This window comes from Chelonia mydas, chromosome 11, assembly GCF_015237465.2.
Source record: "Chelonia mydas isolate rCheMyd1 chromosome 11, rCheMyd1.pri.v2, whole genome shotgun sequence".
NCBI lineage: Eukaryota > Metazoa > Chordata > Testudines > Cheloniidae > Chelonia > Chelonia mydas.
Window position 1 is genome coordinate 68940008 of NC_051251.2, and position 19687 is coordinate 68959694.

At 44.8% G+C, this 19687-nt stretch overlaps 1 protein-coding gene across 12 annotated transcripts in view; it reads left to right on the top strand.

Annotated features, from left to right (window-relative positions):
- COL6A3 (collagen type VI alpha 3 chain) overlaps positions 1 to 19476 on the top strand; it is a 113912-nt gene extending 94436 nt beyond the window's left edge. For 8 of the 12 annotated variants that reach the window (XM_043525221.1, XM_027831270.3, XM_043525226.1 and 5 more), the window contains 4 exons: positions 1770 to 1949; positions 2067 to 2117; positions 17134 to 17304; positions 18649 to 19476. In XM_043525221.1, coding sequence (XP_043381156.1) covers positions 1770 to 1949; positions 2067 to 2117; positions 17134 to 17304; positions 18649 to 18689 — 443 coding nt within the window. In that variant the 3' untranslated portion in view covers positions 18690 to 19476. The remainder of the gene's footprint in view (positions 1 to 1769; positions 1950 to 2066; positions 2118 to 17133; positions 17305 to 18648) is intronic. The other 4 variants (XM_043525222.1, XM_043525223.1, XM_043525224.1 and 1 more) reach the window with 4 other exon arrangements.
- The last annotated feature ends 211 nt before the right edge of the window (positions 19477 to 19687 follow it).

Here is a 19687-nt window from a genome sequence, read left to right on the forward strand (position 1 = left end):
GCAGCCTAAACCACAGCAAGCAAACAATCCCTCTCTAGAGATCTCAGAGAAGACCCAGGAGTAAAGCTGAAATTCCAAAGTGTTTCATCCATTACTTTCCCAAGAAAATCCAACCACCATTCGCTCACAGAGACACCACCGATTCGGAGCACTTGAAAATGACAGCTTCGTCCTGGAACTCTCCAATTAAGGAGACAGGATTTTAAGTAAATTTTCCCTTTGAAATTCCAGCCTGCACTGTTATCTGAGGAGCTTGAGGGAATTAGTCACACTACTCCCATTGACCTTCCAGGGAAGCTGGGAAGCTGGCTCCTTTAGCCTCCTGCACACTCCCTGACCTGATAGCTCAGTGCCTTCATACTTGAGCCCACACTGTTTTTCATGCTTTCTGCCAAGTTAGAAAACCTCAGTGATCTCTAAACTGACACCACTACCACATGATTCCTGCCATGGAAAATGTCCGACTCCGACCGATGGCCCAGTTATTCCTCAGAGTGCATGGGATGGGGGTGTATTGTCCAAGCAGAGTCGGGTGGGAAACACCATGACTGCGTACGGCATAATGCCAGAGGGACTGCTGGGGGCTTCCCAAAGTGATACTTGCTAGGCCTGTTAAAAAGGTGTAGGGTGTGTTTCCTGCTGCCACTGGCTGGAGGTGGTGGTGATCAGCCTTCATCCCCATCCTAGTCCCTTTGGGCTGTCCAGCATTGCCATCAGTGCTAGATATGTCCCGATCCTCCCAATCTCAACCCCACACAGCTGCATTGTGGCTCTCTTCTGCACTGGTGCACACAGGGAATCCTTGTGCCCTTGGACATGGGCATCTCAGAGCCAGCTCATGCCACTCTTGCCCACAGAGGAGCAACCTTACTTGGTGAGTGGTTCCATTAAAAGGAATAGGGCTGCTCCTGGAGTACAGCACTACCCCGCCTACAGAAAGCGGCACAGCCTGGCCCATGACTTGCCCCTCAGTAATGGATGAGCTGACCACGATTACGCGTGTGCTGAGTTTTTCTGCTTAGATCTGCTTGGTAGCAAACTGGACAGGATCGCGAAATCTTACATATACTGCAAAACGACATCACAGTCCGACGTTTCGCTCAGTTGGGCGCAATCCCTGTCACCCTCCAGTTTCCCTGGTTTCTGGGGGTTTTGCTTAGAGAGGGCGAGATTGTGTCCCCCCCCCCGATGAGCTGTTATTTGCAGAGGTAGTTCCCATTGACCACTCCTGTGAATAACTGATCCCCATTGGAGCGCGGAGCTCACAGTCTGGCCTAGAGAAATCGGGTTTTGACAAATATTGAAATTAGGCCCAAAAAATGGTTTTGTTTTTTCATGAAACCTCAGCAAACAGTAATGTCCCTGATTTCACTTGGGCTGTGAAATGTTTTACACTGTTCTGGCACTTTCCCCATGCTCTGTTCTGCCCCGACTCCTACATCGCATTGATTTGGCGCTTATGTCCTAGGCTAGGTAGAGGCACGTACAAGCCTAGCACATTCCCTGCAAACCTATGCAAAATAAATAAATAAATAAAAATCTGGGGTGCATGCACCAGCTGCTTGGCATGTTTGATCTGGTGTGGTTAGTGCAAGAGTATGTGCAGATATGACTAGAGACCTGGCACAGGCCGAGTTCAGGCCAGGCCCAGTTTTACTGATGACTTTTTAAAATGCTTGATTTTTTTTTGTTTTTGTTTTTGCTCTCTTTGCCTTTTCAGCTTTTAACCCTTTCAGAGTCATTTAACGTTTGCACATTTTGAAATTCAGATTTGACAGATCCTTGCTTGCTGGATTTTGACATGGGCACACAGTGCAAGGAGTATCAGGTTATGTGGTTCTTTGACTACAAAAACAAGATCTGCACCCAGATTTGGTATGGTGGGTGTGGCGGTAATGCCAATAGATTTGAGACAGAAGCTGATTGCATTAGCAGATGCTTGAAGCCATGTAAGTACCACATGGGGTTAACCATTTTTGCACTTTTATAATATTGTCAAATAAAATTTTAGATTGGCAAGAAATTTTGGTTGAAAAACAAAACCCCACACACTTTTTCCCCTACAGCAGCTGAGAAAGTCATGCAGCAACCACCCCTTGAGAAAAGATTATTGCCAGGTAAAAGCACAAATGCAGCAGATCCTGCATTTAATCTCACTGCTCCGGCCACTTCTGTTGCAAGCTTTGCCGCTGTGGGACTAGGGCAAATGTAACTAGAAAGTATGTTTTTTTCACTTGTCCACTTGACCAGCTGTGACCACTTGACCCACCACGTGCTTTGCATGGACACGCTGTTGGCATGCCTCATGTTGCATCCAGAAACACAGTGTTGACACGAGTTAATTACAAACTGTAGTTACAGCAAAACCGGGTTGTTTATTTCATGATAAGTATATGGTCACTGAATTGGAGAGGATTGCAATCAGAAGGAAACTCGTGTTAGCACTGTTGTGTTGTCTCCTGGTAACTGTGTCCCTAACTAATGCCATCACTCTGCTGTATGCGTTACTCCTGGGGGAATTCTGCGCCAAAAAATCCAAAATTGTGCACCAAAAAAAAAAAATATCCAAAATTCTATGCCAAAAATGCAAAATTCTGCATATATTATTTGTCAAAATAATGCAATATAAGAACACCAGTTTCACTTATTTTGGTAATTTATTTAAACTACCATACAGAAAAAAAAAATAACAATAACTTCCTGAACAGTTAAGTTACAAATACTTGGTAATCAATACCCTGCAATCCAGTTATAATCCTGGGTTTTCATTTACTTGTATTTTGGCATTTGGTGTTCTGTAAAGTAGAATGTCACTCTATATGGCCAAGACTTTCACACATGAAAATTATACAGTTTTGCTCGTCATTGACCTGCATTTTTTTTTAAATGGATAAGTAAAATAGAACCTGAGCTGTAATCTAACCCCACTGTGCCTCTCTGGCGCAGGAAAAAAAGCGAGAAAGCACATAGATCTTCCTAGCTGAAGAGTCCGTTACCGTCATTTCCAATAAGGCTCCTTTACACCACTCTGGCAAGGTAAAGGAGCCTTAATTGACTGATGAGAAGACTTCACTAACAATGGGAACATTAGCAGCCTGCCTGCTTAATTGTTACATTTCTGCTCCGTCTCAGGGACAGAGCCTGCTTCACAGAGCCCTAGGCCTCCAAGTCCAGGATGCAGCAACTGCGAGCACGAGGGACAGAGTGACTCTCTCTAGGGACGCATGCACACTTGCCCAGCCTCCCTCCTCCCCTGCACAGTGATCTGCTCTCTCTGCTGCCAGCTGCTCCCAATGGACTTGCCTGGGCTGCCAGGGAAGGGGCATGTGTTCCCCACAGATTTCTTTGCTCCCCCTTTTTTCTGCGGGGGAGCCAAGAAATCTGCAGAAGGTATGAATTCTGTGCCCCTGGGGGCACAGAATTCTCCCAGGAGTAAAGTAGTGTGGATCTGTACACTTTTCTTTAATTGAAATACTTAATTGAAAAATATTCCTCATTGCTTGGGTCTTGAGTCCAGATGTTCCCCTTATGTGGAAAAACCCTCAAGAAATAGGGACTGGGGGGAACCCACACTAGAAAACTGCAATGTTCTCCTCAAGGAATTTCCTCTGCTGTAATGTGGGGGTTTGCAGATTTGTAGACTGGACAGAGGGTGTAGCCTGTGATTGCATGGGATCTTGAAGATCAATGCACAACAGACTTCCTCCTCCATAGCAATGGCCACAGGACAAAAACCTGAATAGAAAAGAGTCCTGCCAGCATTGATGAAGCCCTGTCTCCCTGCAATGGTTGTGCCCTAGCCCGCTCTCTGAGAGGGGAGACAAACCCAGGAAGGAAGCTAATGCCAGAGAACCACAGCAATGTAGTGCTAAAAGGAACTTTGAGAGGTCATCTAGTCCAATTGCTAGAGGCAACATGCAGTGTTGCCCATACAGCCATCTGGGAAATGGGATTCTTCTTCAAGTGATGGTCCCTGTGTGTGAAATATACATAGGGACCACACACCTCGAAGAACCTCCAGTTACAGGTCAGTAACCTCCTCTTTCAGTAATGCAAAAATTTTGAGGTTTTGAAAAAAAAATCATCCCAAATCAGGACGAATTTTTTAGGGGAAAATTTCAATTCTGCAGAAACTAAATTGTCCATCAGCAAATCGTTCTGCTGGAAAATTCTTGACTACCTCTAGGGACCAACTCTCATGAGTTTAGTGTAAGTCTCATGTTATTTGGTGCTTTGCTGAATACCACGGCTCCTGTAGTTTAGTTATATGCTTATTTGGGAATCTTGGCTTTAATATTTCCTTTTCAAAAAGCAAAAAGAATTTTCTAGCCTTCACGGTGGCAGAGAAATACTTCAAAACGTGATCCAAGTGCATGCTAAAGACTCAAAACCCAAAAAGCAAATAAAAAGAATGCCCAAATGTATTTATTTATTTTTAAATCTTTTAATGTTTCAGCCATCTCGGAGGGGCGGGGGAGGTGAGGGCTGACTCATGAGTTTTGACTGCTTGGGATTGGTAAAGGGTGGTTTGATCACAGTCTGTAAGTACCCACAGTGGGAACAGAAATTTGATAGTGGACTCTTCAGTCTAACAGACACAGGTATGACCAAAGATGTAAGGGCTGGAAGGTGAAGCTAGACAAATTCGGGCTGGAAATAAGGTGCAAAGGTTTAACAGTGAGAGTCGTTAACCATTGGAACAACTAACCAAGGGCTGTGGTGAATTCTGTATCACTCATCATTTAAAAATCAAGACTGGCTGTTTTTCTGAAAGATCTGCTCTAGCTGAAACAGGAATTAATTCAGGCAAGTTCTGTGGCCTGTGTTACACAGGAGGTCAGACCTGATAATCACAGCAGTCCCTTCTGGCCTTGGAATCGATGAACATTAACTCCTATGTGGATTTCCAAGTAGAAATACACCAGAGGAGCATGCCACAGAGAGCTGCAGAAATTTCGAGATCAATAGTTTGTTGCGCCAAATGAGATTTCCGAGTCCTTCATATTAGAAATAGGTTGTGTCCTGTCACCAGTAAACTCTGGAGAGAAACAATGATTTGTGGACCACGGTTTGAGAACGCTAAGCCAAAGGGAGCATATGGCTAATGTGGAAGCCTTTTCTGGCTTCGATTCAGCTAGGCACATCAGCACATCCTTAACTCCATTCCTGCTCAGCAAAGCACTTACTTAAAGTTAAGAATGAGTTTAAGTACTGAAATCCCATTGACTTAAAGTTAAGTATGTGTTTAAGGACTTTGCTGAATAGAGAGGCCTTGCTGAATCAGGGCCTAAATGAATAGATTTGCCAAATGAGATCTATTTCTATGTTATATTGGTTATGCATTGATTGGGTTTCTCATGTCCCTTGGTGATGTTTCCAGTGAATTTTGTTGCTTAGGCTAAAGTGATATTTCCAGTACATAAAAGGTTGTTACAAGGAGGAGGGAGAAAAATTGTTCTTCATAACTTCTGAGGATAGGACAAGAAGCAATGAGCTTAAATTGCAGCAAGGGCGGTTTAGGCTAGACTTTAGGAAAAACTTCGTAACTGTCAGGGTGGTTAAGCACTGGAATAAATTGCCCAGGTGGGTTGTGGAATCTCCATCATTGGAGATTTTTAAGAGCAAGTTAGATAAACTCCTGTCAGGGATGGTCTAGATCAGTGGTTCTCAAACTAGGGCCACCTCTTGTTCAGGGAAAGCCCCTGGCAGGTCGGGCCGGTTTGTTTACCTGCCGCGTCTGCAGGTTCGGCCGATCGCGGCTCCCACTGGCCGCGGTTCGCCGCTCCAGGCCAATGGGGGCTGCGGGAAGTGGCGCGGGCCAAGGAACGTGCTGGCCGCCCTTCCCGCAGCCCCCATTGGCCTGAAGCGGCGAACCACAGCCAGTGGAAGCCGCGATCGGCCGAACCTGCGGATGCAGCAGGTAAACAAACAGGCCCTGCCCGCCAGGGGCTTTCCCTGAACAAGCAGCAGCCCTAGTTTGAGAACCACTGGTCTAGATAATACTTAGTCCTGCCATGAGTGCAGGGGACTGGACTCGATGACCTCTCAAAGTCCCTTCCAGTCCTGCAATTCTATGATTCCTAAACTTGGCGTTATTACTCTGCAGACAGTCCACAGCAGATTGACAAGAAAAGCAATGAAGTGGCCCTCTTTATGGCAGACAGACATTTATGTCCATGGTTCTCCGGGAGATTTCTTCTTTTTATTTGCAAGTTTTAGTTAGACTCTCTTTCTTCTACAAAGTTCAGCCTGAATCTTTGATTGAAAAAAGAGATGGGTTTGAGACACAAAAGTCAGCAGCAGTTTTCAGACACTGATATTTGGGGGGTTTGGATCAGGGATTTTGGTGCAAAGAGATGAAGAACAGCTGTAAAATTGGGATATACGTGGGATTCCAAACCCAGCCAACCTTTAGGATTCTTTGGATATAGAGCTCTGCTTCAGGACCATCTCCATGTTTTAAGTACGAAATGACCTTTAAGTTTACTATGGAAGAAACAAATCTAAACAGCAGCAGCTAAGCCTAGCATTCCAGTCATACGTTTGTGTATGTGACTGGATCAAGTAAAGCCATGACTCACAGTGGCCACCTCCTCTCTTTCAATTATGTGCAATATAGCCACATCTTAAAGCCCATTTCAGTTAATTAGGAGGTCTGAACAAAATTCAGAACACAGCACTGTGATTAGACCCAGCTTGTCTAGGTCATTTTTTGTGTACTGCAAGCTTGAGACACAAATCTTCTTCTTACCGTATGCGCAACATGTCTCAGGTGGCATGTGACCAGGATTCATCACTGAATTTGGTCTGCTGGTTGGATCATTGGTCCAGACCAGGTACTGACAGGGAGTGCAACGACAATGCTGATCCGTGCCTCCCCTACACACCAGTTAGATACACTGAAACTTGTTAGGATCCTGGTGCCTAAACAACTAAGAAGAATTCAGTCAATTGTCTGAATGATTTGCTCATTAATAGCACAGTTTTCCCACACTCACACGGTGGACACACGAGAAATCATAGTGAGTCAAAAGAAGCACTCCTTATTCAAGCAGAAATCCCGTTGACCACAGTGGGAGTTGAGATTGCTCAGTGTCTCAGATGAGTGCTTAGCGTACTGCACAATTGAGCCCTTAGTCACACTGACATAAGAAAAATTCAAATCCTAGCCAGAGAGGGAGACCCTGAAGGTAATCTGGTGTGTGAGGCTGGCAAATGAAGTTTGAAAAGGGGTCAGAATAGAGCTGACGTTACTTACATAACACCTTTTATCCAGGAATATCAATGTACTTTACTAAGGCGAGTGGTAGCCTTATTTTAGCAAGAGGGTAAATTACTTGCCCAAGATTACATAAAGTCAGATTAAACTAAAATCCTCTTGTTCTCAGTCCCCTCGACTAACAGCTAGTTGGCATAACCTTCCTGTAAAATAACTGCTGTCAAAAGATCCACAGAAGAAATTATGTATGGTTAGGAAAATTGGGAAAGAATGCAGAATGAATGGCAAGAGCTGCTAGGAAACAGATTAAAGAAAGAAAGGCTAACAAGATCATAGGAGGCACAAGGAGACTTGCCACAGAAAGTAGAAAACAACAAAGGAAAAATAACCTGGCGAATGCAAAACTATCACGCAAAGGCCAAAAGCTGAAAGAGGGGAAAGGAAATGAATTGCGTGCATAGATGAAGCCCAGAATAATGGCACAAAAGCAAGATCTCCACATCCTCTGCTGAAGCACCAAGGTCTTAATTTCAGTCCTGTGCTTTAGTGCGTTCCTGAACAGGGAAGTATTGCTGAATCAAGGGCTCAAATAGAGTAAAAGCTTTGTTATCCAGCATGTTGAGGGAGTTGGGGGTCCTGGTAAGTACAAACTCCGGTTAACTAAGAGGGAGGGAGTTTGGGTGTGAGGGGGGCTCAGGACTGGGGGTTGGGGGTTGGGGCATGGGAGAGGGTGTGGGGTGTGGGCTCCTGGTGGGAGTTTGGGTATGGGAGGGGGCTCACAGCAGGGGTTTTGGGCACAGCAACGGATGCGGGGTGCCAGATCCAGGTGCCGCCTCCGCAGCTCCCATTGGCCTCGGGGCAGGGCGGGGGCAGCGCACAGAGCCGCCTACCCGTGCCTCCACCTGGGAGCAGCTGGGACATGTTGCCACTTGCAGGGAGCTGCCCGAGGTGAGCACCTCCTGGATCCCGCACCCTGCACCCCCTCCCACACTCTGAACCCCTCATGGCCGTTTCTCCACCTAGAAGCAGCAGGGACATGTTGCCACTTCCGTGGAGTCACGCAAAGCCAGATAGGGAGCCTGCTGGCCCTGCACCAATCAGACTATAAACAGGACTTTCTATGAAGATCAGAAATGCCGGTTTATAGAGCTTTCCGGTTGGTAAAGTGCCGGATAACACAGCTTTTACTCTGGGCTTAATTCTTCAGTGTTTCCCTAAAAGTCAATGGGAGTTTGGCTCAAGCTAGCGGCTCACAAGAACCACAGGTTATAATCCATTGGCTGGAGGTGGAACCTTGAAAATGCATGAAAGAAAGTAAAAGATTTAACTAGTACTGAAAAAAGAGCAAAAGGAAGACGGAGTCAGCACCTCTGCAAATTACTGCACAATCCAGAACTGACACGTGACCAGCTAATATCACTTATTAGCCACAAAAATGCTTGTATTGTGGAAATTGGACCAGTCAATGAGAACGAACTGAAGCTAACCATCAAAGAAATTAAGGGGGAAAATAGGTAAGCACTGATGTGATTAGTGCTGAAATTCAAATGCTAAAGCTAATCAGAGAAGGAGGTTTAAAAACACTCTTAGAGGTCTATGAAAAGGACTGGACTGATAAGAAACTATCACTTTAAAGCAGAGGTGCCATTGTGTAACTGTCAAATTCAATGTAGCCTAATAGGAAAACTGGAGAGACTCTATTTTCTATCTGCACATAGCGAAATCTTCAGGAATATCATTCGGAGTCAGAATTAAAGCATAGAGTGACATAATCATTCATAGTGAATAATTTAGCCAATGAATTCGAACTTTTTATCCTTCTGGAATAGCTATTAGCAGGATTTCCTTACATGTATTCATTTGAAAATTTTCTATACATTTTTGGGGGGCTTAAAAAAATTCTGTGTACTGTTCATGAACAGATCACTGCAGATATTCAGTATTCACTCTCCAAGCTATGTCAGTTAGTTGTAGTGTTGGATAAGTCACATGGTTCCCACTAGCCACCACTCTCCGGCCACCCAGCTGTGAAGCCAGTGGAGAAAGAAGGGTGGCAATACGCCCCCTCCATCCCCCAACACACACAATAGCCAGATTTCATGGTCTGTGATGCATTTTTCACGGTCGTGAATTTGTTAGGGCCCTAATTACGGTAAATTGTTGAAATAAGCGAACACCTAAATGGCTCCCTGAATTCTCTGGATTAGGAGACAGCACTATAAACATCCACTAGAGCCCTGGGCGGATACAAATTTATACCCGTGGACGCGGATATCCGCGGATAGAAATCGGTATCTGCAGAACCGCAGGGCTCTCCCGGGAACCGCAGCGGTGAAAGGAGCCGAATTGGGGCCACCGCTCCCAGGAGCCAGCGCCCCAAGCCAGCATCTCCTCTGGCGCGGCTGTAGAGAAGAGATACAAACGGTCATTAGAGGCCCACCGGCAGCTGTCCCTGGTCGCGCTCTTGTGTTCAAGCAGAACGCACACCCCCAGACAGGAGACCCACACAGCTGCGTGGAAGGGCTGGGGGCAGGGCTGGGGGGCGGTACAGCCGCGCCAGAGGAGTTGCTGGCTCGGGGCACGGGCTCCCAGGAGCAGTGGCCCCACGTTCGGCTCCTTTCACCGCTGTGGTTCCCGGAAGAGCCCTGCGCTTCTGTGGATACCGATTTCTGTCCGTGGATATCCGCATCCGTGCGTATAAAGTTGTATCCGTGCAGGGCTCTACATTAGACACTCCCGTAAATACTAAGGGCCCACTGGCTGGAAAGATGTATGATGAAGCATATGCAAGGAGAGCTACATCTTCCAACTTCTAGGTTTGCGTCTGAGTCTGGGCTGAAGCAGTCCTGTTGCACTGAATGTAACGATTGCCCCCAAATGGCTTTTCTGAGAGAGTCACTAAAATAACGTGGAATTGATGAACAACCATCAACTACCCAAGATGCAAAGACAGAGACTAACTACGAAGACTAACCCACAGTATATCCCTTCAACTGCAACGGAAATGAAAACTCCCTCACTATAAAGGTAGAAACAAAGAAGAGAGTCAAACTGGTCAGGAACTAATTTAACAAGCACAGATGAAAGTTAGAAGCAGACAGGATGGCTGCTTTGGATTTGTGCTTGCTAATAAGGCTCTGTAGCACATAATCAAAGGAGAGGCAAGAAAGCGAGCACGAAAACATTACCTACATGATGCTTTCAAAAAGCAAATAGCTCCAGAGAGTTTTAACGAAAGGCACTAGAAGAAGAAACCTCTTCCCCCAACACTGAGGTTGTGTCTGTGTACAAAGTGCAAAACTCAAAAAGAACAAGTGGGCCCCATTAACAACATACAAAAGGACTCATTTCTGTCGCCTGTACCCATTAAGGCTCTGATCCTCCAGGGTGAAGTATGTCCACATGGCATCTGATTGAAACCATTGTTCTCAATGGGAGGTGCTGAGTTCCTTTGACAATCAGGCCCTTCCTTCTTTCCAAAACTCTTAAGATTCTCCTGTATTTTCTGGTCCATTTAATAACCGCAAGCTGTTGTTGTTTTACGTTATCAACATATACAGTTTCATAAATCTTCAGCTACGGTACAGCAGAAAGAATCCTGAAGCTGAAGTTGAAATTGGATGTGCACCAAGTAAAACAGTAGCTGACTTTTACTGTGCACCAACGGATCTAGAATTACCCGCTAACTCGGCGTTAGTCTTAAAAGGAAGGAGACTCTGTGCTGCAGAGGACTAACTACTACTACCTATACATACCATGGTCAGACAGCTTTGTTTACCAGCCGGAGTCCATAACGGAGCGCCAGAATTTGGAGTAGATTGATTTTTGCATGTGTAAGTGCTGGCTTTTATATTTGACCTTGGCCAATTGGAATGCAAAAAGCAGTGAGCTGGAGTGTTGTTTTTAAGACAACATCCTCCTCTCCCAAAGACCTGGAAAAGCTTTTGGCTGCAGGCGTCCATCAACAAAGCTGAATTGAAAGATCTGTGTTGATTGCAGACTCGTACGGGACAATGGGTAGAAATGACAAGGGCTAGGAAAGTGCTTTTAAAACTTTCTCCTGTCTCAGAATTGCAGTTCCCAGTGTCAATGGATTATACATCACATAGAATCATAGAATATCAGGGTTGGAAGGGACCTCAGGAGGTCATCTAGTCCAACCCCCTGCTCAAAGCAGGACCAATCCCCAACTAAATCATCCCAGCCAGGGCTTTGTCAAGCCTGACCTTAAAAATATCTAAGGAAGGAGGTTCCACCACCTCCCTAGGTAACGCATTCCAGTGTTTCACCACCCTCCTAGTGAAAAAGTTTTTCCTAATATCCAACCTAAACCTCCCCCATACAATAAATTGTTAACCATATAGAACTGTTAAACAGAGTAGCCAACAAATTTCCAGTGTGATTCCAGTATGGAGGATGGACAGTTTGAGGTTGATCTGATTGACACATTGGAATTTCTTTTAGCAAAGATATACTCAGATATATGTGATCATAAAGCAGAGAGACTCTTAATATAGCGTAAAGCATCACAGTGGGGAACCCTCCCCCCCAGTTCAATTGAAGAGCAGATTTGATTTTATATATGCCAGATTCTGAGCCCGAAGTATAATTGTGTGAAGTACACAACTGCATGCATGGGGGGGTGGGGGTGCGTCTGTAATGACAATGTGATAAATTGCATGGGTTTGTGATAAAGATACATGTATCACACACCTATGACTGCATCTCCAAGCTCTTAATCGCTCATCTGGGATTTAGTCTAACATTCCAAACCCCTGAGTAGCTTCCAGGACCTACCATTATTATTTATTTCTATCAACTTGCCACTGGAATCTTTTTTCTGGAGTTCTTTGCCAGACCTGTTTTCTAATCAGAGTTGCAGTAGCATAGTTCCAGGGCATTCCCCAAAACGGAGCTTAGGGAGTATTAAGTCTTGTTCTTTAGGATCTGCCTAAGTTTAAGAAACTAGCTTGCAAATGTACTTTCATTCCTCCAGTCTGCTAGGTTGGGCCCCTGGTGCTATCAAAGGCCCCAATCCTGGAAACAAACAAACAAACTGACCCCCAAAAAACAACAACAAAAAATGGGCAGGGAGGTGCTCTCATTATTTAAAAATAACTAGAAGAGAAACTGTAGTCAACCCCTAACAGATTTCTCTAATTTTTTAATGAGAAAAAGTCTTTTATCCTCAAAGTTGATGTAAAATTGCTTTATAGGAAACTGGGGTCTGATCCCATAACCATGTATTCCCATGATTAGTCCTTACTTGGCCAGGTAGGCCCGTTAAGTTCAATGGGATGTTTTGTGGGAAGGAGGATTACTCTTTGGGCCTCCTGTGCTTTGTTAACATTAACTAAAATTTGTAATCAGGGTGAGGACTGCCGAAACCATTGTAGCTGTAATGCATGGAGGCCGAGATTTCTGAAAGTGACTAGTCAGTTGAATAACTCAAGTTTTCGATGCCCAACTTGCCATCCCTTCCAAAGGGCCTGATTTTAAGGGGTCTAAAGCTGGGAGCCCCAGTCCTGAGTTACCCCAAATCACTAGTCACTTTTGAAAATCCTATTTATATATTGAACTGTACTTTACAGTCGCCTAGGCTAAATTTCAGACTGGAAAGGAAGGCAAAGGATTTTAAATTTAATTTTTTTTTTTACTCTTGATCTGATGCAAAATCAAGCATGTAAAAAGTAGTTATTTCCACTTTCACATCCTGTGAATGTCTTACAAAACTGATCGCAAATACTGCCAGCCTTGAAAGGCATGTAGTAGCCTTAGAGAGCTTCTCCCCCTTGCAGCTGTTTACAAACTACATAAACACATGATGAATTTGTTACCAAAGAAGCATGTTCCCAAGGGATGGGGAAATATTGCAACAATTAGAACATCAGCCTTCCCTGCCTCCCCAGCTAACCGATTTTCTTTTCTGGTTTTTGTGTGCTGCGTGTGATTTTTAATCACATGGCAGGCTGGAAAAGGTCAGTATGAAACAAAAGGGAACAAGAAACTGGAAATATTGAGGAAGATGTGTGGATCCCACTGACCCTGTGCTTGGCACAGGACCCCAGAGGGGTGTCAAAGACGGTTGTTTGCCAATTATAAACTTCACCCCTTGATCCAGAGGCCAACTAGACCCCCAGATTAGGGCAGCTTCAGGACCGCTCTAACTTGCGTTCCTTGGTGATGGCTTCCAAGTGGCTGCTATGCCAGACTGAGATGACCAGGGCATAGCACACAACTCCTGCCCCCTAATTCACCTCCTTGCACAATGGGAGTGCCTCAAGCCAGCTTTGTGTCCCCCTTCTTTTTAGCACTGGAGCAGTACAAAGAGCCTGAGCAGAGGACCAGGATCTCACCCATTGCTGACAAATAACTGAAAGAGAAACTATTCTTTAATAAATAGAAAAATAAATGACCAAGGACCAGATCTTTAAAGGTATTTAGGTGCCTAACTCCGAGTGATTTCAGTGGGAGTTGTAATATAAATCCACTTACATGAAAACCATTGACGCCGATACTGTAAATGAATGTCTTGTAAAATTCAGGGTCTCCTAGAGTTCTGTCCCTATCGAGAGAGCGTAGCTACTATGTGACCTTATTTTTATCTGTACCTAATCAATCAGCCATTGCACTTACTACTCCGTGGGATGCATTTAGTTGTATTAGCCTTCATTTTGCACTTGGATCAGTGCAGGAACTCCAGGGCCAAGTCTTCTCACTAGATTCTGCCTGCCTCACCATTGCCATTTAAGGCATGTATTTTGTCTTGCCTGTGACAGATACTGAACTGCTCAGAAATAGGCAGTGCTTTTTACATGGCAGGCTATTTAAAATAAATAGTGTTATACTAAACAGATAAATTGTGTTTCTATGAAAGGCTGTGGTTTTATAATCCCGATTCCATGCATGGACTGTCTTGGTGGTGAATCTATCTGGCTAATATATCATTTCTTGCTAGGGCAGGGAGTGCTGTCTGGTATGTCCTCCTATGCTATAACCTCAGCTAAGAGATTTGTATCTGTATACTGACAAAAACTGGACCTTTATACTCTAGGTAGGGCAAGACACATTGTAGCCAACAATGACTCTGATGATGGTCCTAAGTATATTTTGTAGAACCTGTTAGCAATTATTTATTATCTGTATTCTAGTAGTTCCGAGGCCCCCAATGAAGGATCAGGGTAGCTCACTGAGCTAAAGCTGCAAACTCTTTCTGCTTTCCCCACCAACCCCCCTGGGGTCCCTCTGCCCTATTATACATCCCCTTCACCAGGAGGGTGTATCGAGTCCACGCTCTTTGACACCTGGCACTGAGTCACTAAGGATCGTGCTGTGACCAGAATGTAAATGGAAAGGCTTGCTAACATCACACCAGGTCCCATGGAGAACTGTGTGAATAAGTGATTTTTTGGTTCAGTTGCAGAACTGAAGAAAAAAATGGTTCAGAGCAACCCAAAATAAACATTTTTTGATTTTTTGGGTGAAACAAAAAAGTTGAACCAAAAGTGTTTTGGGTCAAATTAACTATTTTGTTAGTTTTCAAAGGTTTGGGGGCTTTTTAACTTTTTTTTTTAATTGTGTGAAATTCCAAAATGAAAACTCAAAATGGTTTTGGTTCGGAAATGCCCAAACAAATCATTCTGACATTTCCAAATTTTTTCTGTGCTTGACCAAAACAATGTGCCGCAGTCTACCTGAGCCTGCAAATTATTTTGTTCAACCCAAGTCTGCTTTCTTCAGCAAAAGAAAGTATTTGCACAAAAATGTTTGCTCTGCGGTTGCCCTGTGGAGCAGCCCCCTCAGCTGGGGTAAATCATGGGACTGATTTACATGGGCTGCACCTGTTTACACCACCTGTAGATCAGAGGATCCAACTTTGGCTCAGGTTTCAAATATGTTTGTCACTAAAAAGATCCAGAGAATCTTGTTTGTGTGCAGATTGCACATCTCCGGAAACAGCTCCGTGAGGAAAAGCATCTTGACCCTGACATACCATGTGCAGATATTTAGGTCAGACTGGTTTCAGTGGACCGGGCCGACCTAATATCAGGTACATTCAGTTAATAAGTTAACTAAATATAATAAGTTATATTCAGTCTACACTGTCTACTAAGGTGAGCGTAGAGGGATTATGTCTCAAATTATCTTGGTTTGTACGGCCTCTATAGCATTCACAGATTTTGTACATATGAGAAAAATATAGTATTTTAAGGCAGAAATGGGGTAACTCAGGTGACGAGCTCCATAGACTGTTGTAAGCCCTTCTCACCAGAGGATTTCCCATGTGTGCTTGGGAAAGAGAATTCAGCAGCCAGCGGCAGCAAGCCGATACGGCACATGGTGCGGGCTGGGGTCTGACTCTAACCAGGAGGTGTCCTCTTTAATCACGGCACCAGCTGACATTGGAAAGGCTTCCAGGGAGTGAATGCATGGTGGAGTTCTGACCTTTGGCTGAGCTATGCTGGACATCAGTGAGTCAGGGGCTAGATCCCAGTCTCCAACAGTTTTCAAGGTATGCCCTTGTTATTGTGAGGAAGGGACATAGCTATGTGGAGCTATTTCCAGATCGGTATCTCTATCACACTTACATATATAATATAGATACTATAGTAAAATGAGCGACAAAAATATAGTCACCTAATTTTGAAATTTACTATACATCATGTCACACCCTTGCCAAACCCAGACATAGCTAATGCTAGTGGACAATCCTTTAAATTGCACACACACACCCCCCCCATACACAATCACATCTGTCCCCTGCTAGTGGACTCATCTGCGACATTCTCGGTGAGACCCCACTCTGTGCAGCCAGAACAGCTTGGTGCCAGGAAAAGTGGAAGGGAAAAATGTAAATGTAAACTTGACAGTAGGAGAGAAAATCCTGTCCTTTGGGAAGAGACTAGAGAGGTCAGTGTGCAGCGGCCGTGTGGCTTCTTAGCTTACAGTCATTGGAGAGGATCCAGCACCACTCCACAGTTGCTCTGTCCCTCATCATTAGATGTGAGTTTGTTCCCAGTATAGCTAGGGCTGAGGAATGAGATGTTTTTCACTCCCACACCTGAGCAGCTCTCACTACACAGACTAGCCTGTGCAGTACTGAATTCGACGTGGCCTAGATTTTAAAAAGGACTGGAAGTGGGCTTTTTGCTCAATGTTGTTTGTAGTCGATGTCTGGCTTCCCTCTTCCCTAGGCATGGTTAGCCATGTGAGAGTGGGGAGCAGACAGGCCATACAGCTGCTGGAGTATCCAGTACCCTCTGGTACTGCTGGGCCACATACACTGAAGCTAGTGCAGCCCACTTCCCATGCTTAGCTGGCCAGTTCCACTGGCTGGCGCAGAAGGGACTACAGACATAGCCCTGCCCTCTCCTCGTCCTCTTTTGGCACCTCGCATTCTTGGGGATACTTGGAAGAAGCAGGGACTATGTTCCTATCAAGATTCTGGCCAGCCCCTGAGTAATGCAACATGAGGGAAGGGGAAGAGCTCCCACACAGGGGCTGGCCAGATCGTGTGCTTCACAGCTTCAAGTGATCTCTTGCAGGGACCAGGAAGGAATTTTGTCCTTCCTGGAAAACACTGGATAGTTGGCTAGGTAATTGTGGGTGGGTGATGGTGGTTCTGCCGTTATCTGAAGCAGCAGCTGCTACTGGAATGATGGAGCAATAATCTGATCAACTAGTAATTTGTATGTTGTAATATGGAGATTGTCTCTTTAATCCTGCATGCCACATGTACCCAGCGATCCATCTGTCTCCGTCTTCTAAGCATGCACCTTCTGAGAGGCCACGTCTGACTTTGTGTCAAATGGTATCTATGAAACCATGGAAGTGCAGGAGCCTGTCTGGAAACGTGGTGATGGTGTGTGCATTTATCAGTTGCTAAGTCTTTCTCTTTCTCTATTTATTTGTAGTCACAGATATCTGTAGGTTGCAAAAAGAAGAAGGAACCTGCAGGAATTTCATGCTCAAATGGTACTATGACTCAGAGACCAAGAGCTGTGCAAGGTTCTGGTATGGTGGCTGCGGTGGAAACGAAAACAGATTTAACACCCAGAAAGAATGTGAAAAAGTTTGCATTCCTGGTAAGTGGAGTCCCTTCTGCCACTACCCAGCTCCATTTGGCTACAATAGCTGGAGAGAGGCAGTGGAACTGTTGGCAGTTAATCATAACTTAAGGTCATGGAGCCAGCTCATCAGCTAGTGTAAATTGGTGTAACTCCATTGACCTCAATAGAGCTGTTCTGATTTACACCAGTTGTGGGTCTGGTCCATAATAGTTACAGCATCAGGAAATTGTCACTTCCAATCTGATACCAAAACACTGGCTTCTGATTACAGAATGCTCCAAAACCTGTATCACATGGACATTCCAGAAATTGACTGTCAAGGAGCGCAGATACCAGTTCTGGCAGTGACTACAATCCCTTTTTCCATACAAGACCTGAGCTAAACACCATTCAAGTCAGTGGGAGTCTTTTCATTGACTTCAGTCTGCTATGGATTAGGGGCACGGGTGCACTGAATTATCCTTCTTGAAGCTTCTCTTCCAAGAGGGGGTCTTGCTCCACCCCATTGATTGCCCTGAGCCAAAATTTCGAGTGTAGCCTAGTGGAAGGACTTGCTGCATATGGGGAAGACACTAGACCCCAGCCCATTAGGAATCAACCCAGTTGTGGTCTTGCTGTGATCACCTGCCTTCCTATAGATTAAATTTGTGTGTGCAAGAGATCTGTGGGCACAGGAGGACAGCAGAGAGCTGGCAGGACAAAAAGCACCCTCTATCATGTGCTGGAGTAGAGCTCTTTAATTTAGGACAGGAGAGTACACAGAAGAGGATTCACTCATACACCGGACCTGGGATGACAGCTCATCCTTGACGTGTTCCACACTTCCATAGCCACGGTGCACATCTCTGGGGCGTGGCCAGAGAGGATCAGGGCATCTCCCAGTTGCAGTAGCCCGTCAACCCTGGTATCACTTGGGTGATGACCTTGAGGAACAGCATATTTAGAGCTGTTCTGTGCTACTTGCACATACCCCTAGTAAAGGCCAGCACGTTTAGTCTACACCCTGACCCAGGATCTGCATGTACTTCGGGAACTGTTTCCCCCAGGGTGTTGTCCCCTGTGCTGCTGGGAAATAACTCTGCAAGGTGCAGTGCACTGCCCCCTGCATGGGCGAGCTGCTCCACTGGCCAATGTGCTGGGGGTAGGGTCAGGGCTCCACGGACTGCCTACTCACTCCCCATCCACCTGCCTCTGAGGGCAACATCTGCCCCTGCCTGCTCCTGAGCTGCTGTCGGCATAGCCTGAACACAGGCTGTGAAAAAGGGGTTTTCAGTGCTTAAACATTGCCTTGTTTGAGGCCGTAGGTGGTCTCCTGGCCACCCAATAATATTGTTTTTTTTCTCTCCATTCAAATTTCAGCTCACATTAATCCTGGGGTTGTCACGACAATAGGAACCTAAAGACAGCAACATATCAACACATACCTCTCAGAGAACCAGGAGTCAGCCAATGCCAACTTACCCCTGTAGAAGCTAAGGGTATAGACTACCTTGCACTGTACTATTTCATGCTTTAAATTCCAAGCAAACCTTGAAGAGAGTGTTTTGCTGCATGACCTATCAATATGGTGCTAAACTGTTTGTGGACTGAGTACTACATGTGTCCGGGTTATAGTGTATACCTTCAACTTTATGTAATAGTTATCCACTGCAGATTATTTTGTTTGAACATGTCTACAAACTACCATTTCCTTCAGATTCTGGCATTATGCCTGTTTATGGCAATGTAAAGTCTAGAAAATAAGGGACAAAATAATTTCACTGCAACTGTTATGTACTTGCTTGTATCATTTTCATAACTGAGCATAACTTTAGATGGAAAGCCTATGTGTAAAGGAGTCATTAATTCTGATAAACAAGCAGTTCAGTTTTTCATTCTGTTTTTACTCTTGCTGGATTAGACTTCAAACGGATTCTTTTTTACACATTTGTGACATATGTGATCAATCAAACTAAAAAGAAAAAAAAAAAGCAAGATTTCTGAATACAGATGCGCTGCTGGGACCAACACCTCAGTTAAAGAATTTTTAAATCGTGGTGTAGAATGTTTTTGGCATTCCTCTAATGTTGTGTGTTTTATCTTTTTTGTTTGTTTGCAGGGCTGGGGATTTTTTTTTCATTGTGATTTTTGTTTTTAGGAAGTCTATACAAAAGAACTTTTAAATAAAGTCTACTGGAGGTTTCGAAAGTCTTGTAGCTTCGTGCCATCTTAACTTCAGTGGAACTACTCCCATGAGCAACGTTAGCACGTAAAGTCAGGGTCAGACTTTGAGGCCCGAAGGGACCACCGGATTATCCAGTCTGACCTCCTGTATAGCACATGCAGAGGTCTTTGCAGGATCAGAGCCTCAATCATTGATCAAAATAAAGAAACAAGGAACTTAAAGTGGGTTTTAGAG